The sequence below is a fragment of the Indicator indicator genome, chromosome 32, assembly GCF_027791375.1.
Source record: "Indicator indicator isolate 239-I01 chromosome 32, UM_Iind_1.1, whole genome shotgun sequence".
NCBI lineage: Eukaryota > Metazoa > Chordata > Aves > Piciformes > Indicatoridae > Indicator > Indicator indicator.
The window spans coordinates 6,750,638-6,776,945 of NC_072041.1; the positions used below are offsets into that span (position 1 = coordinate 6,750,638).

Here is a 26,308-nt window from a genome sequence, read left to right on the forward strand (position 1 = left end):
GGCTGTCCTGTGAAACCTCTTTAGGAATAAATGTGCTTTTCCTCATCCATTCTATTACACATAAAACAATTTTCTGCTTTGCAATCCATAACCTGGCTCAGTCTGATACAATTAATGAACTCAGGTCTGCCTGCTGAACAAAAATGTTCATTTCTGCAAGCAGCCTGCTTTGTGTCACTGCTGGCCTTGCCCAGATCTCTCTGGTTTTACCATGTTCTCACCAGAAAGAACTCACTGCCTGCTGATTAGCCTCTTTCAGTGCATAACAAAGCACACCAGGTTTGTTCTTGCTTGATTTTGAATGGAAAAATTGACAAAACCAGTTGTTGCTTAAACTTGCTGCTTTTGCTAAGCTGGAATTACAAAGCAATCTGTTTCCAAGCCTGACTTAGTGCCAAGCTGGCTTAAGGGAAAAGCTGAGCTGTGTGTGAGCAGACAGCAAGCACAAAGGCTCCTGGTTCAGACACCTGCTTGGGCTCTCTAAGATGTGGCTCCTATCAAGGATGAAACAAAGATAAACACTGTCCTTGTTTCTCAACAGAGCACAGATCCTCACCAAAGCCTTCCCAGGCAGTCTAGTATCTTGCTCATGATGGTAATAAATAAATAAACCTCAGAGATTGCCATGGGTCATACTGGATCTACGTGCAGCAGGTCTCAAAAGCACACACAGAGAATTATAGAATCATTAAAGTTGGGTGGGACCTCAGAGATCATCTACTCCAGCCTGCCTGCCATGGGCAGGGACACCTCTCAGCTAGACTTGGTTGCTCAAAGCTTCATCCCACCTGGCCTTGAACATCTGCAGGGACAAGGCATCCACAGCCTCCCTGGGCAACCTATTCCAGAGTCTCACCATCCTCATACTAAGGAACTTCTTCCTCAGCTCTGCTCTCCCTCAGCTTCAAACCATTCCCCCTTGGCCTGTCTCAGACACCCTCATGAAAAGTCCCTCTGCAGCCTTCCTGCAGGATCCCTTCAGCTATTGCAAGGCAGCTCTGAGGTCCCCCTGGAGCCTTCTCCTCTCCAGGCTGCACACCCCCAGCTCCCTCAGCCTGTGCTCACAGCAGAGCTGCTCCAGCCCTTGGATCATCTTTGTGGCTTCCTCTGGACTCTCTCCAGCAGCTCTGTGTCCTTCTCCTGCTGGGGACACCAGAACTGGAGGCAGGATTGGAGGTGAGGTCTGAGCAGAGCAGAGCCAAGGGACAGAATCCCCTCTCCTGCCCTGCTGCCCACACTGCTCTGGCTGCAGCCCAGCACACAGCTGCCTGCTGGAGAGCTTCTCAGCAGCCAACACCCCCAAGCCTCTTTCTTCAGAGCTACTCTCAATAAACCTAATGCTACTACTAATGCTCTCAAGTAAACCTAATGATGCTAGTAATACTCTCAAACAAACCTCATAAATTGCCATCTGCCATATTGGTTCTGTGTGCAGCAGGTCTCAAACCCACACTTTGCAGCTGGGTCTTTGCTGGGATGGTTCCTCCCTCGCCACCCCCAGAAATCCAATTGCATTTTTCATCCCAGAGTGCCCCTAGAACCATTCACAAAAGCCAACCATCAGCAAGCAGCAGGTGCTACTGTGAGAGACACATGAAAAAAGCAAGAGCTGGTACATATAATTTAAAATCTATTACATTAAAAAATGTCTTTCCTTAGAGGACAGCTGCTTGTAAGCCTAGGGGTAATCATTTCTCCTCTCACCTGTTGTCTGGGTGCAGTGTCCTCTCCTGCACCTCCAGCAGTGAACTATAAATGCAAACAATTGTCAGTGGTGCTGCTGGCTGAGCTGGTGTGCGTGTGGCTTGAAGCTCCACAGTCCCTCTGGTTACCCACAAGGTGGACTGAGTCTGCAGCTTTTGCATGGAGGTGCATTTCTGACAGATCATAGATCTCAGAATGCTATGGGTTGGAAGGGACCTTCAAGATCAGCCAGTTTCAGCCTCCCTGCCTTTGGGACACCTTCCACCAGCCCAGGTTGCTCAAGGCCTCATCCAGCCTGGCCTTGAACACCTCTGGGGAGGAGGCATCCATGACCTCTCTGGGCAACCTGTGCCTCACCACCCTCACAGGGAAGAATTTCTTCCTCATGTCTGATCCCAATCCATCTTCTTCCACTCTGAAGCCATCACCCCTCGATCTGTCACTCCATGCTTTTGTACAAAATCCCTCTCCAGCTCTCCTGTGGCTCCCTCCAAATCCTGGCAGGCTGGTACAGTACCTTGCAGTGGTGCACAGCAGGGGGGTTACCCATACACACATTTGCTGTTTCCACTTAGGGCTGCTCTTGCTGCAGCATTTCTTTGGTAAGAAAGATGCAGCCAGTCCAGAACCAAAAGGCCTTTGTCACAGAGGATGAGAACCCAAGGATCTGTGATCCTTTTTCTGCCATAGTGGCAATTTCCTGCTGTAGTGACTCTTTTGCAGGGCAGAAGGATTTCCAACCCTAAAATCACAGAATGGGTTGGGTTGAGAGGGACCTTCAAGATCATCCAGTTCCAACCCCTCTGCTGCGGGCAGGGACACCTTCCAGTAGCCCAGGTTGCTCAAAGCCTCATCCAGCCTGGCCTTGAACAATTCCAAGCTTGTAATCTCCACTTTTCCATGGATCAGTCTCTTCTCTAGTGGTGTTCCCTCACTTGGCAGCCCTGTGCCATGCAGGCTGACTGATCTCCTCACCTTCCCTCTCTTGAAGGGTACTACGATGCCCGAGCCAGGGTCTTGATCTGCCACATCACCTGGATGCTGAGAATCCCCTTGGAGGAGCTGGATGTCCTGGAGGAATCTCTGCTTGAGAGCCTGAAGGAACAAAAAGAGGAAGAGTCAGAGTAAGAATGTTTGGGTTGGGGATGGGATGGAGAAGTACTGCTGGAGGTGGAAAGCTCAGCAGTAATGACTTGTGCCTGAGTGCAGTCTCTGGTCATTCCCAATTCTTCTGGTCATTTATGGCTTGGTGAGGATTGCAGAGCCCTCCCAGCACTTCAGCTCCACTGAGAATCACAGAATGTTAGGGGTTGGAAGGGACCTCTAGATGTCATCCAGTCCAACCCCCCTGCCAGAGCAGGATCACCCAGGGCAGGTCACACAGGAACACATCCTGGTGGGTTTTGAAAGTCTCCAGAGAAGGAGACTCCACAACCTCTCTGGGCAGCCTGCTCCAGGCCTCCAGCACCCTCACAGCAAAGAAGTTTCTCCTCAAGTTGTGGTGGAACCTCCTGGGCTCCATGTTTTACCCATTGTTCCTTGGCTTATCACTGAGCACCACTGAGAAGAGCCTGGCACCTTCATCCTGACACCCACCCCTCAGCTATTGATAGACATTGATCAGATCCCCTCTCATCCTCCTCCTCTCCAGACTAAACAGCCCCAGGGCTCTCAGTCTTTTTCCACAGGAGAGATGTTCAAGTCCCTTCATCATCCTCATTGCTCTCAGAGCTGAGACCCAACCTTGCAAGCTGCCAAGGGCCACCCTGCTCTGAACTGCTTCCTCTCCTTGTTCCACTTTCCTCTCCTGCACTGTAGATTATGCTTAAATGCATCAGCAGGTATGCAGAGACAGAAGATCTCTACAGAGGGACACAACATCCTAAAGAGAGGTGGAAGTGTCTCTTGCAGGGTGAAGTTCTGAAAAATGTCAGGATTAGATCCTCAGTTTGTATGTTCTGTGGGTCTGTCCTTCTCCATCCTGCTTGACAGCTTAACTGTAGTCTGGAGACAGCTTCAGGAGTCAAGAGAGGCAGCTTCTGAGGACAACAATCTGCATCTCCAGCTACTTACACACCTGACTCCTAATTCTGTGTTACCAATAAAACATTAATTGCCTGAACCCCCAATTCTTAGCCATGGAACAGCCAAAAAGATGCCAGCTCTAAATGTGGTGAGGTTTTCATTCCACTCCTCAGGCAGGGATTGTGAGAAGGTTTAGCAATCTGCAAGGCAGTAAAACATCTCCAGAGTGGACTTTCAATATTTTTATCTGTCAACTCAGCAAGCAGCTTGCCAGATTAAGCCAAGTGCTAATAAAGGCTTTAATCAGTGTCCCTGACACAGAAGACTTCAGATGTGGGGCTCAGCATGTGACAGGTAGCTTTCTGTCATAGATTTCTTGAAATCAAGCTTAACTTTACAGCACACTGTAAAAAGGGAAAGTCAAAATCATCTCAAAGATCACTAATTGCTAAACAGGAGATGTTTTGACATGCAGGAGCAAGGGTTGGTAGTAATGGAGACTGTTTTGCTGTGGCTTGTGAAAACAAACTCAGTCCTGGGCCTGTAGTGCAGCCAAATTGGTTCCCAGGCTGGGGGTATGGTGGCAAAGATGATGCTCCAGTACCTCACTCTGTATCAGCTGGACTGTGGCTTCTGTAGCAGGACCCAAAGTCATGGAATCACAGAAGGGTTTGGGTTGGAAGGGACCTTAAAGATCATCCAGTGCCAACCCCCTGCCATGGGCAGGGACACCTCGCACTACAGCAGGTTGCTCAAGGCCTCATCCAGCCTGGCCTTGAATGCCTCCAGGCAGAGAGCATCCACAGCCTCCCTGGGCAACCTGTTCCAGTGTCTCCCCACCCTCATTCTCAAGAATTTCTTCCTAGTCTCCTGTCTAAATCTCCCTTTTTCCAGCTGAAAGCCATTCCCTCTCATCCTATCGCTACAAACCCTTGTGCAAAGTCCCTCCCCAGCTTTCTTGTAGTACTGGAAGGCTGCTCTAAGGTCTCCCTGGAGCCTTCTCTTCTCCAGGCTGCACAACCCCGTCTCTCAGATGACAAGCAGTGCTCCTGCTAAGGGCAGGAGCAAGGAGAATCCTGCTGCACACTCACAGCTGTGGCCTGCAAGGGCTGCAGCCAGCCCAGTGTGGTTTCTGCTTACCCAGTGTGGTGAAAGCCACAGATTCCAGTTCTGATCTTTGCCCAGGTTGCAGCTAGGGAAGGAAATTAGATGAAAGGAAAAACCAAGCTGCAAAGTGAGAGCAGTGTGAACACTTTCATCACTGCAGTGCTAAAACAAGGCTGAGCTCTGTGGGGAATCACAGAATCATTAAGGTTGGAAAAGGTCTCTAAGATCATCAAGCCCAACCTTCTACCCAACATCTCCATGACCACTAAACCATGCCCTGAACTACCACATCTGCTCATTTTTATGAACACCTCCAGGGATGGCCTTTTAAAACCACAAAGTTAGGAGTCAGTAGGGGAAGGAAGCAGAATCTAAACCTGTCACTGCTTTGACATCACAGAATTTGGGGGCAGGCAATACATTACCATCTGCTCAGGATGCTCCCAGCTTTGACCATCCACTTTTGGATCAGTAACAAGCTAAGAGGTAGTTTTGGCAGCTTGTGCAAAGCTGATCTTTACTGATGTTTGTTAACAGGAGGTTTTACTCCTGCCTTTGCTGCTGGGAATGTTGGCCTGTGGCCCAGACCCTGCAAGGTTAAAGGTCCAATCATCTACAGAGCAATGCTCCAAACACTTCAATCTCTTTGACTAGCACCAAACATGTTTTGACTTGGAGGTGGGAACCTCTCCTTTCTACCTAGTTCTGTCAGAAACTAGAAATCTGTCAGAAACTAGAAATCCCTAACCTGCACTCCTGCCACTTTTCTTTGTTGGAAAATGACCTGAAATGGCCATCTGGAAAAATCTGTCCAAACATAATTTGTGGATCAGGCAAGAAGCTGAACATCCAAGATCAGTGAGGGCAGAGAGGAGGCAGTTAATTACCACAGTGGATAGAAAGCAGTCTGGTAATCAAGTGATAATTGTCATGCAGAAGCTATTAGGAAAGCTACTGATAGAAGCAGTTGCTAGCAGTGAAAGGTAAAAACTCCTCTGACAGCAGTTTTCCTGACTGCACCTTCAGGCAAGATGTAGCTGCAAATTCTCTTTTCAACCCCCAGAGCTCAAGCTGCTCATTACTGCACTAAAGCCAGGTGAGCTGGGTTTCAGCTCCCTCCCTGCCATTACTGCCAGCTCATGGACTAGAAAAGCTGAGCAGCCACTGTGTAGAACACAAAGTGCTGGATATTGCCCACGTGGGTATTGAGAGGCAGGCTGCAGCTCTTGGTGAAACAGCTCCAGGAGGGATTTTTCCCAAAGCCAGGTAACTGCAGGCACAAACTAGGGCATGTCCCATATGTTTAAGGGGCAATGGACACAGGCTAGAGCAGAGCAGGTTCTACCTAATCATGAGGAAAACTTCAAGGCCAGGTTGGATGAGCCTTGAGCAACCTGGGCTAGTGGAAGGGATCCCTGCCCATGGCAGGAGGTTGGATCTGGATGATCTTTAGGGTCCCTTCCAATCCAAACCATTCTTTGGTGTGAGGGTGCTGGAGCCTTGGAGCAGGCTGCCAAGAGAGGTTGTGAAGTCTCCTTCTCTGGAGAGATTCCAGACATTGTGATCTATGAGAGTTGGGGCTGTTCAGGCTGGAGAAGAGAAGGCTCTAGGGACACCTTACAGTGGCCTTCCAGCACCTGAAGGGGGCTACAAGAAACCTGGAGAGGGACTTTGGACAACGGCTTGGAGTGACAGGATGAGGGAATGGATTGAAGCTGGAAGAGGGGAGCTTGAGACTGGAGATGAGGGAGAAATTCTCTATAGTGAGGGTGGGGAGACACTGGAACAGGTTTCCCAGGGAGGTTGTGGATGTCCCCTCCCTGGAGGTGTTCAAGGCCAGGCTGGATGAGGCCTTGAGCAAGCTGGGCTGTGGGAGGTGTCCCTGCCCATGGCAGGGGGTTGGAACTGGATGATCTTGAAGGTCCTTTCCAACCCAAACCATTCAGTGATTCTGTGAATCCTGGGCAACCTGCACTGGGTGTCCCTGCTTTGGCATGGGGGGGTTGGACTGGATGATCTCCAGAGGTCTCTTCCAACCCCAGCAGCCTGACTCTGGGACATCCATACACTGCTTTGGCTGTGGGGCTGTAGAAACAGCACCTGGCTAGCCAGAAATGGCTGAGGAGACAGCCAGTGCAGGCTGCACTGTCATTATTCCCTGCAGGCAGCCCTGTTTGCAGCTGCAGAAGGTGACACAGGATGGGAGTTTTGGAGGACCTCTGTCTGTGGGAGCTCTGCCACTGACTTCAGGGATTTCACCTCCTGCGCTGCCTTCTCCTCCTGCTGCCTTCTACAAAGCTGCACATTGTTTGGGCCTCCTCTACAACTGGCTTTATCAAAATGACAGCATGCTGAGGGTGTTCCAGAAAGGATTAGGCAGTTACGTGGATAATGAAAAATCCACAATTAGGCTAGGATTAAGAGGGAAAATATCCAACTTGGGAAGCCAGATAAAATCCTCACGTTTCAAGGCCCGGATCAACTGCTGCAGAAGCAGGCTGGGAGGAACCCTCCTCTCTGAACAGCTTCAGTGTCCTCTCTTTAAGTGGCAACTAAGAGAAGAAGCAAAAGTGGGGCCTAATATTTGCTTCTTTTAGGTTTGTTTACCTGTTTCTGAGAAGCTTGTTAAAAAGGTAGCTTAAAAGCACCCAGACAAATGAACTCCTGGCTGTGTTTTGATGCTGATTAAGTTATCATATTGTGTTCTGCAATTACAATATGCAGCTCAATGGAAACCCTGCTGTTGGAAAATGGTTTAATTTCCTTTCTGCTAGCACAAATGATCCCTCTGTTGCCTTTTGCTTCAAGCACTTCCCTGGTTCCTCTTGGCCTTCTTGTGTTTTGTTTGGGGTTTTTTGTTTTTTTTCAAGGCACTACCTGGTTATGGAAACACTTCTGACTCTCTGTTTCTTTCTTTTTACAAGCTTCAGCCCTATTAGGAAAGGGGTTCCAAGTAAGTAACATCTGTTGGCTTTTGTCAGCAACTAAATCAGTTGAAAGCTGGGGGGTTTATGTCCATGCTCATAAATCTGTGGCTGTTGTCCCAGTCCACACCTGCATGTTCCTTGTTTTTCCCTCTTCCCAGCAGAGAAATTACAGTGAGGAGAAAAAAAAAGCCAGTTCTGGTGCAGCATTGTTATCTGTCAGGCTTTTCCATCAGCTTGTTGTTGTTCTCATCCCCTCACAGAACTGCAGAAGTCTCAAGAAAAAAGAAGGAAAGAAGAAGGAAGCTGAAGAGATACCTGCTGATTGGCTTGGCAAGCGTTGGGGGTGGAACAGTGATCGGTGAGGCTGCCCTCGGCCGCTGGGGGATGTACCCTGAGGAGGGCCACCAGGATCATCCAAGGGCTGGAGCTCCCTCTGCTGTGAGGACAGGCTGAGGGAGCTGGGGGTCGTCAGCCTGGAGAAGAGAAGGCTCTGGGAGTCTTAGAGCCTTCCAATAGCTGAAGGGATCCTACAGGAAGGCTGCAGAGGGACTTTCTGTGAGGGTGTCTGAGACAGGACAGGGGGGAATGGTTTGAAGCTAAGGGAGAGCAGGGTTAGAGTGGAGCTGAGGAAGAAGTTCTTCAGTAGGAGGGTGGTGAGACTCTGGAACAGGCTGCCCAAAGAGGCTGTGGATGCCTCCTGCCTGGGGGTGTTCAAGGCCAGCTTGGAAGAGGCCTTGAGCAGCTGAGTCTAGCTGAGAGCTGTCCCTGCCCATGGTGGGGAGGTTGGAGCAGATGATGTCTGAAGTCCCTTCCATTCAATGACTGATTCTATGACTCTCTCAGTAGTACTCACACAGCACAGGGAAATGCCTGCCTGTTTTTTGTGAGTGCTAACAGTCTGCTGCTGTCTCTGCTTGCATCTTCAGGCTTGACAGGGGGTCTGGCTGCCCCTCTGGTTGCTGCAGGAGCTGCTACCATCATCGGGAGCGCTGGAGCGGCTGCTCTGGCTTCCACTGCTGGCATTGCTGTCATGGCATCACTTTTTGGAGCAGCTGGAGCTGGCCTGACTGGTAAGAGAGTGACCACACATTTCTCAGCTAGGGAGGGACAGGATCAGGCCTGAATGCAGAGCTGAAGGCTTAGCTGACCTCTGCAGAGCAAGGGAAGCAAGCTGAGGTGAATTTTCCTTTCAGTGCTGATTAAGATGCTGTGTAGCCCCTGAAGACCAAGTAGAAAAATAGTGTTTGGTTTGTGGCTGAGGAAGGAAATTAAAGCTTGCTGCTCTGCTTCAAAGGATGCTGCTGTGGAGAGCAGCAGCTGCTGCAGTTGATGTCTGATGTGCAGCAAAAAAAAGCCTTCTGCTGGGGTTCCCTCCAGTCACACAAGCTCAGAAGGATCATCTTGGCTCCATACCAAGCTCTAAGTAACACATGGACTGGCTGAGGGCTTTGGAAGGGAAAAGAACCTGAGTTAAATTGCCAATCATGTCCTGAGCTGCATCAAAAGAAGCCTGGTCAGCAGGATGAGGGAGGTGGCTCTGCCCCTCTGCTCTTGTGAGACCTCACCTCTGCAGCACTGCTTCCAGGTCTGGGGCCCCCAACACAAGAAGGACATGGAACTGCTGGAGAGAGACCAGAGGAGGGCCACAAAGACAGGCTGGAGAACCTTTCCTCTAAGGACAGGCTGAAGGAGTTGGGTCTGTTCAGCCTGGAGAAGACAAGGCTCTGAGAAGACCTTAAAGCAGCCTTCCAGTACCTGAAGAAGGCTACAGGAGAGCTGGAGAGGGACTTCTTCTAAGGGCCTGTGGTGATAGGAGGAAGGGCAATGGTTTGAAACTGGGGAAGGAGAGATTGAGACTGGAGATTAGAAAGAAATTCTTTACAATGAGGGTGGTGAGACACTGGAACAGGTTGGTCAGAGAAGTTGTGGATGTCTCATCCCTGGGAGTGTTGAAGACCAGGCTGGATGAGGTTTTGAGCAAACTGGGCCAGTGGGAGGTGTCCCTGCCCTTGGCAGGAGGGTTGGAACTGACTGATCTTTAAGCTCCTTTCCACCTCAAGCCATTCTGTGATGATTCTCTGCTGATGGTGATGATTCTGTCCTTGTGATTTCTGAGCCTTGCTTCTGCCTTGCTGCGGGTAGGATACAAGATGAAGAAGCGTGTGGGAGCCATAGAAGAGTTTGAATTCCTCCCACTGACTGAAGGCAAGCAGCTTCACATCACCATAGCAGTTACTGGGTGGCTCTGTGCTGGCAAATATGGTAAGAAGACAAGGAAACTGACAGGAGCCTAAAGGTCTGGGTCTGGGTCCCACTCTAGGTAGTGTTTGTGCTTTAGAGCCTTCCCCACGCTTGGCCTGGAACCTACAGCAGGTTGGCTCTCAGGACAAGACTTTTGTCACCCAATCTGCCATCCCAACCCAAAGAGAGGCAAGAGAGGGCAGTGAATTGGGAAGGGAAGGGCAGCAGCATTGTCTCTGTTCATAACTGCTGTGTGGTTTGGCTAGGAAAGCTCTCTTTGGGCTGGCTGGTTTCCAGCACTAGCACAAAATGTCTCACCTATCTCTGAGCCCTTCTGTTTATCCCCCAGCAATTAACAGCAACAGTGCCTTTGCTTCCTCAGTGTCTGCCAGATAATGAGGCTCATTGGCAAGAAAACCCTGTCAAGTAAATCCTGTTCAGCACAGCTCTTGGAGGTGAGCAAGCAGGCAACAACCTCGAGCAGGCTGCAGTGTTTTAGTTCCCAGTGTAGCTTTGTCATCTTACATATGTCAGCTGCCTGCTGCTGTGTTCAGCAACCTGCCTGAACAGCTGCCAGGGTGTTCAGAAGCATCACAGATGGGTGGTGTTGCTGCTGAAGGATGTCTCTCTCCTGCTGCTTGTCACAGTAAGGGTATTTTCACTTTGGAGCACTGCAGTTTGGCTTTTCCCCTTGTCTGCTAGCCAGGGGTCCACATCCTTGGGGGTTGGAGGGCTCCTAGGCACTGCTACAAAGACAAGGGTCTGCTTGCCAGGGGTCCACATCCTTGGGGGTTGGAGGGCTCCTAGGCACTGCTACAAAGACAAGGGTCTGCTTGCCAGGGGTCCACATCCTTGGGGGTTAGAGGGCTCCTAGGCACTGTTATAAAGACCAGGGTGTCCCTTCAGGAACCTTTTTGTGCCTGTTTGCCCTTAAAAGGGAGTTCTGCAAGTGGCACACATTCTTCTTCCATAACTAGCAATCCACTCTGATGTTGAGAGTCATAGACTCATAGAATCATTTAGGTTGGCAAAGGCCTTCAAGATCATCTCTCCAATCATTAACCCTGCTCTACCAAGCCCATCATTAAGCCACATCCCCAAGCAGCACATCTCCACAGCTTTTAAACACCTCTAGGCACGGTGACTCCACCACCTCCCTGGGCAGCCTGTTCTAATCCCTGACAACCCTTTCAGGGACAAAATTTCTCCTAATGTCCAACCTAAACCTTCCCTGGTGCAGCTTGAGGCCATTCCCTCTTGTTCTATCACTTGTTCCTTGGGAGAAGAATTCACTCCACTTGGTACTGCCTCCTTTTGGCAGGGTTGTCAGCACTCTTCTCAGTGGTGCCCAGCAACAGGCCCAGGGCCAACGGGCACAAACTGGAACCCAGGAGGTTCCATTTGAACAGGAGGAGAAATTTCTTTGGTGTGAGGGTGCTGGAGGCCTGGAGCAGGCTGCCCAGAGAGGTTGTGGAGTCTCCTTCTCTGGAGAGCTTCCAACCCCTCCCTGGGCATTGTGCTCCTGGGCAAGCTGCTGAGGGTGCCTCTGCTTTAGCAAGGGGGACTGGGTTTAAAAAAAGGCAAAACTAGAATTGTCACCCAATTTTCCTCCTCAGAGCTGTGTCTGTCTGCTCACAAACCTACAGGACTCCTTCAAAGAGGGACTGAGAACAGGACTGTTACAAAATTCATTGCCCTGTGACTGTTGAGCCTCCAGCAGCTGCCCCTCTGTGTGTTCACAGCCCTGAACGTGGTGTGAGCTGCCACAGGCCTCTCTTGTGCCATTTTGGTCAGCAGCTGCATTGTTTGGGGTGTGTTGGACCAGTGTGTGAAGGGCTTTAGTCAATCAAGGTAAAAATTCTTTGCCCTTCAGAGTTCAGCTGCCATCAAGAGCATTGCCAGGCCCCTCCTGGTACAAACTGCACAGCAAACAACAGAGAGGATGGCTTGGAAATGAATTCTTTCAGCCAGAAATTAGGCTTGCAGAGTGGAAATTATCCATTACCTCTCAAACATCCAGGCCCTGCTGTTGGTTAGCACCTGGAAAGAAAGAGAAAATTAAACTGAAGAGCTAATTAGGCAGGATGGCAAAGTGAAACTAATTGCAGCAGGTTTGCAGCAGGGCCATTACTGCAGCCCCTGCCCACCACACTGAAGTGCTAGGAGGATGCTCTGGGCTGGGGTTTTGGTAAGATCTTTTCCATGCTTCTGGGCCCACACTTCATCTTTCTCAGGCCAGGCTTCCTCTGCTCTGCACGAGAAGCTGGAGCTGCAGGACTTGGCCTGATGGCTGATGGGAGGAGGACAGTCCTCAAGGGCTGACATAATTAGTGCCAATGTCCCTCTGAGTCATCAAGTCTGAGCCTGGCCATGCTGAGGACTCTTTGGCAAGGCAGTCAGGGCTGCATGGTTGTTTCCAAAGCCCACATTTCTTGTAAACCAGTGGAAATATGGAGTCTAAACCTCCTGGTAGATGTTTCCTTTGTATTGCATGTTTGAGGGGTGCTGCAGGAGAGCTGCAGAGGGACTTTGGACAAAGGCAGGGAGTGGCAGGAGGAGAGGTGATGGCTTCAAGCTGGAAGAAGCTGGGTTTAGATCAGACATGAGGAAGAAATTCTTCCCCAGGAGGGTGATAAGGCACTGGAACAGGTTGCCCAGAGAAGTTGTGGAGGCTTCAAGCCAGGCTGGATGAGGCCTTGAGCAACCTGGGCTAGTGGGAGGTGTCCCTGCCCATGGCATGGGGTTGGAACTGGATGAGCTTTAAGGTCCTTTCCAAGCCAAACCATTCTAGGATTCTGTGATCATTGTCTCCCAGTGTGCTGCTGGTTCTTTTCTGGTCCTCTGTGGGACTCATTTGCCAGGGGTCAGCTGTTGTTGGCTTTGCTCTGAACATGAATTCCCTCTTTGCAACCTTCCTCAGGGAGCTTCACTGCACCGTGGAGCAACATGCTGCAGTCAAGTGAGCAGTACTGCCTGGCCTGGGAATCCAAGTACCTGATGGAGCTTGGCCATGCCTTAGACACCCTGCTGAATGGCTTTATCAACATGATGGCTGAAGAAGCTCTCAAATTAACTGTCTTGTCAGGTAAGAACCTAAAGCACATCAGGCCAGTGGCAGCCTGGGCCAGAGATGGAGGGAGGGGACCCTGCCCCTCTGCTCTGCTCTGCTCTGGGGAGACCTCACCTGCAGGGCTGTGTCTGGAACCCCCAACACAAGGACATGGACCTGATGGAAAAGGTCCAGAGGAGGCCACAAAGATGATGAGAGGGCTGGAGCACCTCTGCTGTGGGGATAGGGTGAGAGAGTTGAGGCTGTTCAGCCTGGAGAAGAGAAAGTTCCAGGGAGACCTTAGAGCTGCATTTCAGTATCTGAAGGGGAGCTACAGGCAGGCTGGGGAGGGACTGTGGGGATAGGTCCAGGGGCAGTGGTTTGAAACTGGAGCAGGGGAGGTTTAGGTTGGACATCAGGAGGAAGTTCTGCACAAGGAGGGTGGTGAGACCCTGGAACAGGTTGTTGAGGGATGTGACTGAGGCCCCATCCCTGGAGACCTTCAAGGTCGCCTGGAGAAGAGGAGGCTCAGGGGAGACCTCATTGCTGTCTACAACTACCTGAAGGGAGGTTGTAGCCAGGAGGGGTTTGGTCTCTTCTCCCAGGCAACCAGCACCAGAACAAGAGGACACAGTCTCAAGCTGTGCCAGGGGAGGTTTAGGCTGGAGGTGAGGAGAAAGTTCTTCCCAGAGAGAGTGGTTGGCCATTGGAATGTGCTGCCCAGGGAGGTGGTGGAGTCCCCATCCCTGGAGGTGTTCAAGAGGGAATTGGACGTGGCACTTGGTGCCATGGTTTAGATAGTCATGAGGTGTAGGGTGACAGGTTGGACTCGATGATCCTTGAGGTCTCTTCCAGCCTTCTTGATTCTATGATTCAAGCTTGATGTAGCCCTGGGCATCCTGCTCTAGTTGGAGATGTCCCTGCAGGGAGGTTGGACAAGATGACCTTTGACAATCCCTTCCAACCCCATGCAATCTGTGACTCTGCCTTGCTTTTGACCTTTCCCTAAGAGCAGCCCAGGTGGGTGACTGTGCTGTGCTGTTTGCTTTGGGTGCTGCAGGCATTGTGACAGCCTTGACTTGGCCAACATCACTCCTGACTGCTGCCAGTGTCATTGACAACCCCTGGGGAGTCTGCCTGCACCGCTCCGCTGAGGTGGGCAAACACCTGGCACAGGTCCTGCTCAGTCGACAGCAGGTAATGGGCTGGGAATCACCCAGGCAGGATGGCTGGAGGGCATTTGGCCCTTGTTAGGGGAAGTTTGCTAAGTAACTGTCAGGTGCTGTCTCTACAGGGAGCCCAAAAGTGAATAATCAGCTGAGAAATGAAAAAGTGCTGCGTGAGGATGGGCAGCAGCTGTCTGCTGCAGTGGGCAAGAAGTGCCAAGTGAATCAGAGGAATCCTGCCCACATTTGTCCTGCTTAGCTGAAAGCTTTTCTAAAGCTCTGTGTCCAGCTCTGGCCTCCCCAGCTCCTAAAGAATGTGTCCTTGTGGCCAGGAATGCCAATGGTGCCCTGGGGTGCATCAAGAAGAGGGTGGCCATCAGGGCAAGGGAGGTTCTCCACCCCCTCTACTCTGCCCTGGGGAGGCCTCATCTGGAGGACTGGGGCCAATTCTGGGCTCCCCAGTTCAAGAGAGAGAGTCCAGTGGAGGCTACAAAGCTGCTGAGGAGCCTGGAGCAGCTCTGTGAGGAGCAAAGGCTGAGAGCCCTGGGGCTGAGAGCCTGGAGAAAAGCAGCCCCAGAGGGGATGTGAGCAATGCTCAGCAAGAGCTAAAGGGCTGTGGGGGCAAGAGGTTGGGGCCAGACTCTTGTCAGTGGTGCCCAGGGACAGGACAAGAGGCACCCAGGACAGGACAAAATGGAACCCAGGAAGTTCCATCTCAACAGGAGGAGGAAGTTCCTTAGTGTGAGGGTGCTGGAGGCCTGGAGCAGGCTGCCCAGAGAGGTTGTGGAGTCTTCTTCTCTGGAGAGCTTCCAACCCCCCCTGGGCATTGTGATCCTGGACAAGTTGCTGTGGGTGCCCTGCTGGAGCAGGGGGGTTGGACTGGATGATTTCTAGGGGTCCCTTCCAACCCCTCCCTCCCCATGCTGGGATTCCAGGATTCAGTAAATAGAGATCCAGGTCATGAAGGACAAGTGGCTTAAGGGTATCACCAGATAGCCAGGCCAGCTTAACTCCTGGGACTCTGAGAACAGAAAGTAAAGATTGGTGCAAAGGAAAAGAGAACAGAGAATGTTAAAAACATTCCCTGGTAGTGCAGGGGCACTGGCAGGCCCCTGTGGGACAGGAGTGTTGATGGTGTTTGCTCCTTTCCTTCCTCCTTAGGGCAAGAGACCTGTCACACTGGTTGGCTTCAGTCTGGGAGCAAGAGTCATTTACTTCTGCCTGCAGGAAATGGCTCAAGAAAAAGGTAAAAGTCATCTTCTGACCCTTTGTTTTCCTTAATGCTAGTAGAGAAGTTCTTCTTCCAAGAGGAAGAGTTCTTCTGGAACAGTACTCTGTGCTGGGTTCAGTTCTGGGCTCCTCACTCCAAGAAGGTCATTGAGGAGCTGGAGCAGATCCAGAGAAGGGCAACAAATCTGGGGATGGGTCTGGAGAGCAGGGCTGGGGAGGAGCAGCTGAGGGACCTGGGGGTGTTCAGCCTGGAGAAAAGGAAGCTGAGGGGAGACCTTCTGGCTCTCTACAACTCCCTGAAAGGAGCCAGGTGGGGGTTGGTCTCTTCTCCCAGGGAACAAGACGTAGGACAAGAGGAAATGGCCTGAGGTTGCCCCAGGGAAGGTTTAAGTTGGATGTTAGGAGAAAATCCTTCACTGAAAGGGTTCTTTAAGACTGGACCAGGCTGCCCTGGGAGGGGGTTGAATCCCCATCCCTGGAGGTGGTCAGAAGCCACAGAGATGTGGTGCTGAGGGCCATGGGTTAGCCCCAGCCTTGGTAGAATTAGAGCATGGTTGGACTGGATGAGCTTAGAGGTCTTTTCCAACTGAAACAGTTCTGTGATTCTTGTAGGACAGGACAGAAACCTGAACCAAATTGTTTTTAAATGTCTTTGGAGCCAAATTCTGCTGTCCTTTGCATCAGTCCTGTGGTTTAAAGCCACCACCTCCACTCAAGGTGCTCCAGTCCCTTTGGTCTCCAGCCTGCAAACAAGGAGGTGACATTTTGTGCCACTGGGCTGCCAGATCAGTCTGTGAGCTGCCCACATGCCACCATGCTCTTGGCAGAGGATGCTTTGCCTTTCTTGGAAGCTCTGAGCAGCTCTTGTGTCTCATTCCTTGAGTCCTCCCTTCCATTTTAAGTCACTTGAGATGCCACTGTCATCTGCTGTGTTCATGGTGGTTTCTCCCCAAAGCCAAGCAGCAAACCATCTGTCAGTTTCTGACCCCTTGTGGGTCTGTTTATTAATAGATTCTATTTTTAATTGAGAAAAAGAAAGAAAATGATTATGATCAGTTGATGGAAATTGCATCTTGGAGTTGAGTCAGCAGTGAGTGTGCTTGCAGCCTGCCTTCCCCCCTTCCCCCCCCCCCCCCCCGACTCTGTGCAGCTAATTTAATTCATTAACCATTTAAGCCTCTCAAAGAGTCACTAATGAATAAGGAGCTTGATAAAGGCAAGTGTTCAATAAAGGCCAGGCAGGTGGGCATGGAATCAGCTGAGCCTGGAGGTGTGCAACGTGTTGCCTCTGGACAGCTGTGCACCAGAACTTCATTGCTGGTTTGAAATGGAAGTCCTCAAATAGAGGAATTCTGGTCTCAAAATAAATCTAAATCAAATCCAGAGTGAGCCTACCAGAGCCATACTGAAGCCAGACCCTGCTCTGCTCCTTAGATCTCTTCTTGTCCTAACAGATTTTCAGGCTTTGCTTTAAAGGTCTGCAGCCTCTTGCTTGCACTAACTGCTAAGAGATGTGAAAGGAAATCCTTAGGGGGCTGGAGGGTTGGCTGCCATGCTCAAGAAATCCCAAGACTGTCATTATGGATCAGAGCAGCTCCCCACCAGACACTCATTTTTCTGTTCTTGAATGGAATTCACAAAGCTGAGCTGTCTGTGAGCTGCAGAGCAGCAAGTTTGGTGCAGGAGTTCTCTCCTATGAGGACAGGCTGAGAGAGTTGGGGCTGTGCAGTCTGGAGAGGAGAAGGCTCCCAGCAGAGCTTCTTGTGGCCTTCCAGGATCTGAAGGGGGCTCCAAGAAAGCTGGGGAGGGACTTTGGAGGGTGTCAGGGAGTGATAGGACTGGGGGGGATGGAGCAAAACTAGAAATGGGGAGATTCAGATTGGATGTGAGGAAGAAATTCTTCCCCAGGAGGGTGGTGAGACACTGGCAGAGGTTGCCCAGGGAGGTGGTGGAAGCCTCATCCCTGGAGGTTTTTGCAGCCAGGCTGGATGTGGCTGTGAGCAACCTGCTGTGGTGTGAGGTGTCCCTGCCCATGGCAGGGGGGTTGGGACTGGCTGAGCCTTGAGGTCCCTTCCAACTCTGACAATTCTGTGATTCTTCACAGGCACATTCCAGCCCAAGCCACAGAAGGAATGGAGCTGGCACCTGGCACACCTGAGACTGGGTTGGGTTTGGACTTGGCTGTCTCCCACTACAGAAATCCAAAGGCAGCTGGTGCAGGCCTTTGGTGTCCAGGTGGCAGTGGCATTGCTGAGGCCAAGTAACTCATCCTGGATCAGCAGGGAAGCAGCAGAGCTGCCCAAGATTTCCCCTTCAATCACTCTTTGGACTGAAATGCCCCTTTCTGAATCAGAGGGGAGGATTTATTATGCCTCAAAGTCAACATTCCTTTTCAGCAGCTCAGTGCCCTGGGTCAGGCTGAGGTTCAAGTTGAGATTAAAGTGCTCTTGAGGAGAATCAAACCAGTTTGCTCACTTGGTGTGGCCAAAAGCCTTCATTGTTGCTTGTCCCCCATCAGTATGAAGAGCCTGGGGAGGTTCTGGTGTGTTTGCAGCTCACCTTCTTCACCAGCTCAGCTCTGAGGGCTGGCTGTGGGAAGGGTTTTCCATGCTCAGTGCACAGCATTTGCTCACTCTATGCAGTGTCAGGCCCTGTGTGCTCTGTGCAAACCCAGATCAGCAGCACCTCTGTGGAAAGAACTTCACAGAGGTTTGCTGCTTGAGCTGCATCTTTCTGCTCAGAGGCCAGGCAGCTTCTTGCCATCAGCCTCATGCCTTATTCTGCCCCAAGATCTCCAATTTCCATATTTAGAGATTCCAGCTGGAACTGTGGACACTTAACATCACCAGAAAATGATGTTCAGGATCCTCCTTTCCATTGCTTCTGTCTTTAGATCATGGAATCACAGGATGGGTTGAGTTGGAAGAGGTCCAACATGGGCAGGGACACCTCCCACCAGCCCAGCTTGCTCAAGGCCTCATCCAGCCTGGCCCTGAACACCTCCAGGGAGGAGGCATCCACAGCCTCCCTGGGCAACCTGTTCCAGAGTCTCCCCATCTTGAGTGGAAAGAATTTCTTCCTCATCCCCAGTCTCAATCTCCCCTCTCTCAGCCCAAAGCCATTGCCAGATGGGTTTTGTAGTGCACAGCTGAACACCTAAGGAGAGATTTTTCTGACCCAACTTCTAAACCTGAGCTGTTCTGCTTTCATCTTAACAGACTGTGAAGGGATCATTGAAGATGTGGTCTTACTGGGAGCTCCAGTGGAAGGAGATGCCAAGCACTGGAAAGCCATCACCAGAGTGGTGTCAGGCAGGATCATAAATGGCTACTGCAGGTCTGTGTGTGTGCTCAGTCCCCTGCTTCCTTCTCCTGCTGTCACTCTGAAATGATTTGGGACATTTTCTCTCTTTTTAAACATTTTTTTATATGGGGGAGTACTTGGGAAGTACATGGGTTCAGAGACAGCAGGGGCAGAGCTTCTTTCCTCTGGAGGTCTTTCCCTCAAGTTCAATCTCCAGGACACACTCAGAGGCTGCTCTGCCTCCAGCTGGGAGCCTGAGGGCCTCAGTATGGTCAGGCACAGGCTGCCCAGGGAGGTGGTGGAGTCCCCATCCCTGGAGGTGTCCAAGAAATGTGTGTCCATGGCACTTGGGGACATGGTTTGATGGCCATGGTGGTGCTGGACTGGATGATCTCAGAGATCCCTTCCAACCCAAACAGTTCCCTGACTCTGTGTAGGTCCTGTCCATTCAGGGCTCTGCCACCCTGGCAGCTTCAGGCTGGGTCAGGGTGTTTGTGTGTGCCATGTGGCACGTTCTGAAGCCTCTCTGAATCTCACCTTGAGCTACAAACACAGCCCTGGAGTTTGCTGGCAGTTAAAGAATGCAAATTCAAACCTATGAAAGCTCTGAGATACAACTCACCACGGGCTGCTTATGGGAACTAGAGGTGAAAATTGCAGTGGAAGGGAAGGAGCTCAAGCAAAGTGAAGAATTTATTTTGTATCTGGAGTCAGTCTCTGGGCTAGTCCACCCAAACAAGATCTTTTACTGACAGAGGAGGTGGAGCTGTAGCAAATTTCCTGAGGATGTGAAAGAACAGAAAGGTTTCCTTGAAAGTAAATATCAGCCTTTCAAAAGAGAGGTGGCTGAGGAGAACATCATGAGGTTCAATAAGGCAAAGTGCAAGGTCCTGCAGCTGGCTTGGGGAATCCTTGATATCAATCCAGGCTGGGGGGGGTGATGAGATTGAGAGCAGCCCTGCAGGAAAGGATTTGAGGGTGCTGCTGGGTGAGAAGCTGGACAGGAGCCAGCAATGGGTGCTGGCAGCACAGAAGGCCAAGGGCAGCCTGGGCTGCATCCAAAGCAGTGTGGCCAGAGGTGGAGAGAGAGGATCCTGCCCCTCTGCTCTGCTCTAGGGGGACATCACCTGCAGGGCTGTGTCTGGAGCCCCCAACACAAGGACATGGACCTGCTGGAAAAGGTCCAGAGGAGGCCACAAAGATGATGAGAGGGCTGGAGAACCTCTGCTGAGGGGACAGGCTGGGAGGGTTGGGGCTGTTCAGCCTGGAGAAGAGAAGGCTCCAGGGAGACCTTAGAGCAGCATTTCAGTGTCTGAAGAAGACTACAGGCAGGCTGGGGAGGGACTGTTCAGAAGGGGCTGTGGGGATAGGACCAGGGGCAGTGGTTTGAAACTGGAGCAGGGGAGGTTTAGGTTGGACATCAGGAGGAAGTTCTGCACAAGGAGGGTGGTGAGACCCTGGAACAGGTTGTTGAGGGATGTGGTTGAGTTTCCATCCCTGGAGACATTCAAAGTCAGGCTTGATGTAGCCCTGGGCAGCCTGATCTCGTTGGAGGTGTCCCTGCTGACTGCAGGGGGCTTGGACAAGATGACCTTTGAGAACCCCTTCCAACCCCATGCAATCTGGGTGATAAGAGTGAGGTTCAGAGGCACAAAACAGCTGCAGAGAGCTTAGTAAAGCTGTTTAAGAATTCAAGTGACATTATCAGCTCTAATGACTGTGTATTGGAAGCTCATTGTGCCAAGACTGCTGCCAGCACAATTACAAGAGGGGAGATTAAAGTGAAGGAATGAAGCTGGGAAAGAAGCAGGCAAGAAGATCAGCAAAGGACATGGCAAAGACAAGCTGCCAAAAGCTGTGAGCCCTCAGGCTGGGGACAGCTCACAACCATTGGGATGTCCCAGACACATGGAGAGAGAGAGAGAAAAAGGAGGGAGAACTTTAGAGAGAAGAATTCAAAGCATTCAAGGTTAAACCAACAAATTCTTAATCCCATCTGTCAGTGAGGCTGCAAATTGTTGCTTTGTCCCTTTTTGGCTGGCAGGAGGTTCCAGGGATCCCGGATGCACGCCCCAGTTCCAGGATTTATTCATGAGGCAGAAGGAAAAAGCAATTGCTGCCTCCTTGGCACTGCTTCCATGCCCTTCCAGGAAGCCATAAATGAGAGCAGTTGTGGCACCCAACTGCATTTGCCCTGGCACAGCCTCCTTGTGCAACACAAAAAATCAGTTTCACTGCCAGCAGCTCAGGGGATTCACATCCTGTCAGCAAGCAAAGCAGCAGCCTGGTTAGTTCTGTGATACTCTGAAGCTCCTCCTGGCTCCAAAGCCTGCAGGGCTGTAGCTCTGCAGGGGCACTGATTTGCTTGGTCTCTCTGCTTTGCCAAAGAGATCCTGAGTGCAAAAAAATGGTGTAGAAATTGCAGCTTGTTGCTCCCAAATTGGAAGAAGCAGGCAGTATTCAACTCCTTTGCCCCCCTCAGGTGCTGCACTTGGAGGTTATTCTGTTAGCATGAGGAGGCAGGTGAGGGGCACAAAGAGTTTCTGTGAGGATATTAGATGGGGGAGAAGGGTTGTAGAATGTTTTGTGGGCAGACCTCACCTCACCTGCTTCTGATTGCTCTGCTCTCTTGCTTTTACAAGCTGTGGCCTCGTTCTGTCACTTCAGGAGCAACTCTGTTTAGGTCAGATTGAGTTTCATTGAAGAGAAATTCCTGCACCATCAGATTTGGGCCTCATTTGTAGAGCTTCAGCCCGAGTGGTGTTTGTCTTCTTTGGCTTTGAAGTCTGGAAGGACCTGGAGGGTGCAAGCCAGCTGTCAGAGCTGTCCCATCCCATTTCATAGCAGGGTTGACAAATCCCTAGTGGGAAACCTTAGCCAAAGGAGTTAAGAGTGGCTGAGCTGCTGCAGGAACTCCTGCCTGAGTGGTGTGGATGTGGTGCAAAGATCTTACAGAGCTCTGCTTAGACTTCCAGCCTCACATGGAGACCATGCTGGGGTGCAGAGGAGCAGCCAGAAATGGGCATCTGTGCAGGTGCAGTTCCACCCTGCTGCCATCAGAGAGGAGAAATTCCACTGGCATCCAACTGACATCTGCTCTGCAGAGTGCAGTGGCACTCAGGTGCACAGCTTCCAGCATGGAATCACAGAATGGCTCAGGTTGGGAGGGACCTCAGAGATCATCTGCTCCAACCTCCCCACCATGGGCAGGACAGCTCTCAGCTAGACTCAGCTGCTCAGGGCCTCATCCAGCCTGGCCTTGAACACCCCCAGGGAGGAGGCAGCCACAGCCTCCCTGGGCAGCCTGTGCCAGAGTCTCACCACCCTCCTACTGAAGAACTTCTTCCTCAGCTTCCTCAGAGCTCTAACCCTGCTCTCCCTCACCTTCAAACCATTCCCCCTTGGCCTGTCTCAGACACCCTCATAAAAGTCCCTCTGCAGCCTTCCTGCAAGATCCCTTCAGCAGCTCTGAGGTCCCCCTGGAGTATTCTCCAGGCTGCACACCCCCAGCTCCCTCAGCCTGTGCTCACAGCAGAGCTGCTCCAGCCCTTGGATCATCTCTGTGGCCTCCTCTGGACTCTCTCCAGCAGCTCTGTGTCCTTCTCCTGCTGGGGACAGCAGAACTGGAGGCAGGATTGGAGGTGAGGTCTGAGCAGAGCAGAGCCAAGGGGCAGAATCCAGAGGTACTGTGGGTTGGAAGGGACCTTTAAAGCTCATCTTGCTCAACCCCCCTGCAGTCAGCAGGGCCATCTGCTACTCCAGCACTTGATGCTGCTGCTCAGCACAGGAGAAGAGGTTCTGTGTTTCCAGAGGACACATCACCTTCTCTTCAGGGTTGTCTACCCTGAAACTGTGACTTGTGGCAGTGCTCTGCAGTGGGAAGAGACTCTTCCTGCTTCTGGCATTGAAGCCCTGTGGTCATACAGAACCTGTAGATCAGGAGCACTGCCAGCAGCTTCCCAGTCCACCTCTCTGTCAGCAGCACTGGGATCACAGGCCTCAGCCTGTCTGCAGGCTGGAGAACCTCTGCCTAGTAGTGCATTGAGAAGATTCCAGACAGGAGTGTGTGGCCACCTCTAAGAAACTACAGAAATGCTCAGAAGGGTCAGAGGTCTGGAGCTGCTGCCAGAAGGAGAATCAGGATTCAGTTCAGATGCACACTGCTTGTGTCCCAGCAGCCTGCCCTCAGCTTGGCAACTGCTCCACTTCCTAGAATGGTCTGGGTGGGAAGGGACCTCCAAAACTCATCCAGTCCAACCCCTCTGCAGTCAGCAGGGACAGCCTCAACTAGATCAGGCTGCCCAGAGCCCTGTCAAGCCTCACCTTGAATATCTCCAGGGATGGGGCCCCATGTCTTGGCCCACACATCCCTGTGCTTCCTGGAGCTCCACAGGCTCCTTCCTTGGAGCCTGTGACCAAGTCAGCTGGCTTGGTCACAGGACTTCTTCATGCTCTTCCTCTGCTCTGCTCCCAGGGGAGACTGGCTGCTGGGCTTTGTGTACAGAACCTCTTCTGTCAAGATCAGCGTTGCAGGCCTCCAGCCAGTTGACTTGGAGGACAGGAGGATGGTGAACATGGATCTTTCATCTGTGGTAAGGAGGACTTTCACACTCTCTGCTTTTTCCATCTGTCCTCAGCACCATCACTCAGTGATTAGGAGAAGATAGGAGGCTGAAGGGACCACGTAGTTCCACCTTGCTTTCTCTGAGACAGCTCTCAGACCTCACTATAGATTGAGCAGGGCCAGGCAGTGCTCAGCATCCAGCAAAACAATGACAATTGGCCTCTCTTGTCCTGCAGCTGGGTCAGGCCAGTCCCAGGCACAAATCCAGGCTGGGTGCAGAGTGGGGTGAGAGCAGCTCTGGAGAAAGAGACTTGGGAGTGTTGGGTGCTGAGCAGCTCCCCAGGAGCCAGCAGAGCCCTCATGCAGCCCAGCAGGCAGCTGTGTGCTGGGCTGCAGCCAGAGGAGTGTGGGCAGCAGGGCAGGAGAGGAGATTCTGCCCCTTGGCTCTGCTCTGCTGAGACCTCAGCTCCAATCCTGCCTCCAGTTCTGGGGTCCCCAGCACCAGAAGGACACAGAGCTGCTGGAGTGAGTCCAGAGGAGGCCACAAAGATGATCCAAGGGTTGGAGCAGCTCTGATGTGAGGAGCTGAGGGAGCTGGGGGTGTGCAGCCTGGAGAGGAGAAGGCTCCAGGGGGACCTCAGAGCTGCCTTGCAATAGCTGAAGGGATCCTGCAGGAAGGCTGCAGAGGGACTTTTCATGAGGGTGTCTGAGACAGGCCAAGGGGGAATGGTTTGAAGCTGAGGGAGAGCAGGGTTGGAGTGGAGCTGAGGAAGAAGTTCTTCAGCATGAGGCTGGTGAGACTCTGGCACAGGCTGCCCAGGGAGGCTGTGGATGTCCCCTGCCTGGAGGTGTTCAAGGCCAGGCTGGATGAGGCCTTGAGCAGCTGAGTCTAGCTGAGAGGTTGGAGCAGATGATCTCTGAGGTCCCTTCCAACCTGAGCCATTCTGTGATGCTATGTTTGGGGTTTGTTTTTTTTTGGTTCTGCAACATCTCCTCCTGGAGACACAAACCCAGCCCTGGCCTCCAGGAGAGCCCTCAGTGCCCTGCACAGCAGAGATCAGCAGGGGCCAGCAGCTGGGCAACGTGGAGCTCACACATAGGGCTGGGGAGGAGGTGCAGCCTGCAATCTTATCTTGGTGGAACCTTCACCACCCCTCAGCTTTACACGTGGCCTTGTACCTTGGTCCCCAGGGCCACCATGGTGCAGGCACCAGTTTGTGGCCACAGCAGATCTGTGATCTCCACAGCTGGGCTGCAAGGGCCAGTCCTGGGCTGATGCCTCCAAGGGTGCTGGTGGCCAGGAAGCAGGAATCAATCCACCTGCATTTCTGGCAGGCATCTGGTGCCCTCAGGGCTCTCTGGGGTCCTTCATGACAAGCCACTGGAGGTGGTTAGCAATATTCAACTCCATTACCTTCAGCAAACTCATGAGCTGGTTGCCTTCTCACTACTCACCCTGAGCTCCTCACTGCCACCCATGCAGACCTGAGCTTGTGTCTTGCTGCTCATGCTCAGCCTGGATGTGCAGTTTGCTGTCCCACACCCCAATGTTTCACCTCATTTCCTGGCAGATGCTCAGCACTAAGCTACTTCCATGCTCTTTGTTCCTGCCACGACTCCTCCTGCGTGTCCCCACAAGCTGGTGGGGATTGCTCTGGAGCCAAAGGCACTTGTGAAGGGCTTTCAGATTATTTTTGGAGCACCAGCCCACTGAGCCCATAAATACCCAACTGTCAGCAGCTCCTTTCATTCATTCGAGCTGAGCTGTGTGCAGCCCCTGCCAGCAAACCCAGGGCTTGGTGCTGAGCAGATAAAAAGAGACACTTGGCAGAACAAAACAGAGGCTTCCCACAAGGAAGTGCTCCAGTGGAGGCTTTTAAACGTGCTCCAGCACTGTAGCTGTTCTTCTCTCTTTGCATCTTGATGGGCTTGGACTCCCATCAGCATCCTCACAAGCTCCCACATCCATTTCTTCACCATTCCCAGAGCTGCCAAGCACGCAGTGACATCTGCTGCTGGCATGAAAAGAAGAATGGCCAAAGATGTGAAGCAGTGGATGGCACTGGGGTGGCTTTTCCTCACTCCATGTCACCCTCCTCTTTATGACTCCTCTTCAGAGACCCTCTTTCTGCTGACCTTTTGCTTGCTGGACTTCAACCCCCCCACCACCCCACCCCTCCAGATTGCTGCAGGCTTTATCCTGCCTGGCTCACAGCAGCTTCTCTCTCTCTTTTTTTCCCCCCTCCAGAGGAGCAGGATTTGCATTTCAGCTCAGTGAATGATGGCTGCAGAGCTGCTCTCTGCTCATCTGCTCTTCTGCATCTGTAGCCCTGCTGCCAACAGCCCAGCACTGCTCCAGCTCCTTTTCTGCTGACACTTTTCACTTGCTTCATCTCCCTGCAGAGCACTGAGGGGAGGTGGAGGGGAAGAGGAAGCCCTGCAGGGGGAAAAGCCTGTATTAAATAGGGGTCATCCTCTTGATCCATTTTCCAGCCTGTGGAGCTTTATGAAAAGAAACACAGAGCATTCTGAGGGGGGGTTGACAGGGAAGAGGAGCAAGGATGGGGAGGGAAGCATTCAGGGGCAGAGATAATTCAGAAAGCAAAGATGGATTCTGCTGCAGACAGTGCAGTGGCATAGCAGAAAGAGAGAGAGAGAGATGATTGCTGTTCTGGGGACCAGCTCCATCCCTGCAGATGCCCTTGCTGGAGGTCCCCAGGGATAAAAAAGGACAAGCTGGGAGCAGGCTGCCCAGGGAGGTGGTTGAATCTGCATCCCTGGTTTCAAAGCCACAGAGCTGTGGTGCTGAGGGCCATGGTTTAGCCCCAGCCTTGGCAGAGTTAGAGAAGGGTTGGAGTGAGTGATCTTAGAGACCTTTTCCAGCCAGCTGAATTCTCTGACTCCAAGCTGTGATGGAAGGACAAAGCATGGCTGATGCAAAGGAGCTCAGGGTGAAGAGGTTTTTGCAGGCAGCCTCAGGATTTTAGGCCTC

General features: G+C 51.8%; 1 protein-coding gene across 1 annotated transcript in view; it reads left to right on the plus strand.

Moving 5' to 3' along the window:
* Window positions 1-26,308, plus strand: part of TMCO4 (transmembrane and coiled-coil domains 4) — a 38,314-nt gene that overhangs the window by 9,293 nt on the left and 2,713 nt on the right. Inside the window, exons 4-12 of the mRNA XM_054394858.1 lie at window positions 2,696-2,828; window positions 8,024-8,121; window positions 8,690-8,833; window positions 9,906-10,025; window positions 12,925-13,089; window positions 14,114-14,250; window positions 15,381-15,465; window positions 18,668-18,785; window positions 23,227-23,344. Of these exons, the coding sequence (XP_054250833.1) occupies window positions 2,696-2,828; window positions 8,024-8,121; window positions 8,690-8,833; window positions 9,906-10,025; window positions 12,925-13,089; window positions 14,114-14,250; window positions 15,381-15,465; window positions 18,668-18,785; window positions 23,227-23,344 (1,118 nt within the window). The remainder of the gene's footprint in view (window positions 1-2,695; window positions 2,829-8,023; window positions 8,122-8,689; window positions 8,834-9,905; window positions 10,026-12,924; window positions 13,090-14,113; window positions 14,251-15,380; window positions 15,466-18,667; window positions 18,786-23,226; window positions 23,345-26,308) is intronic.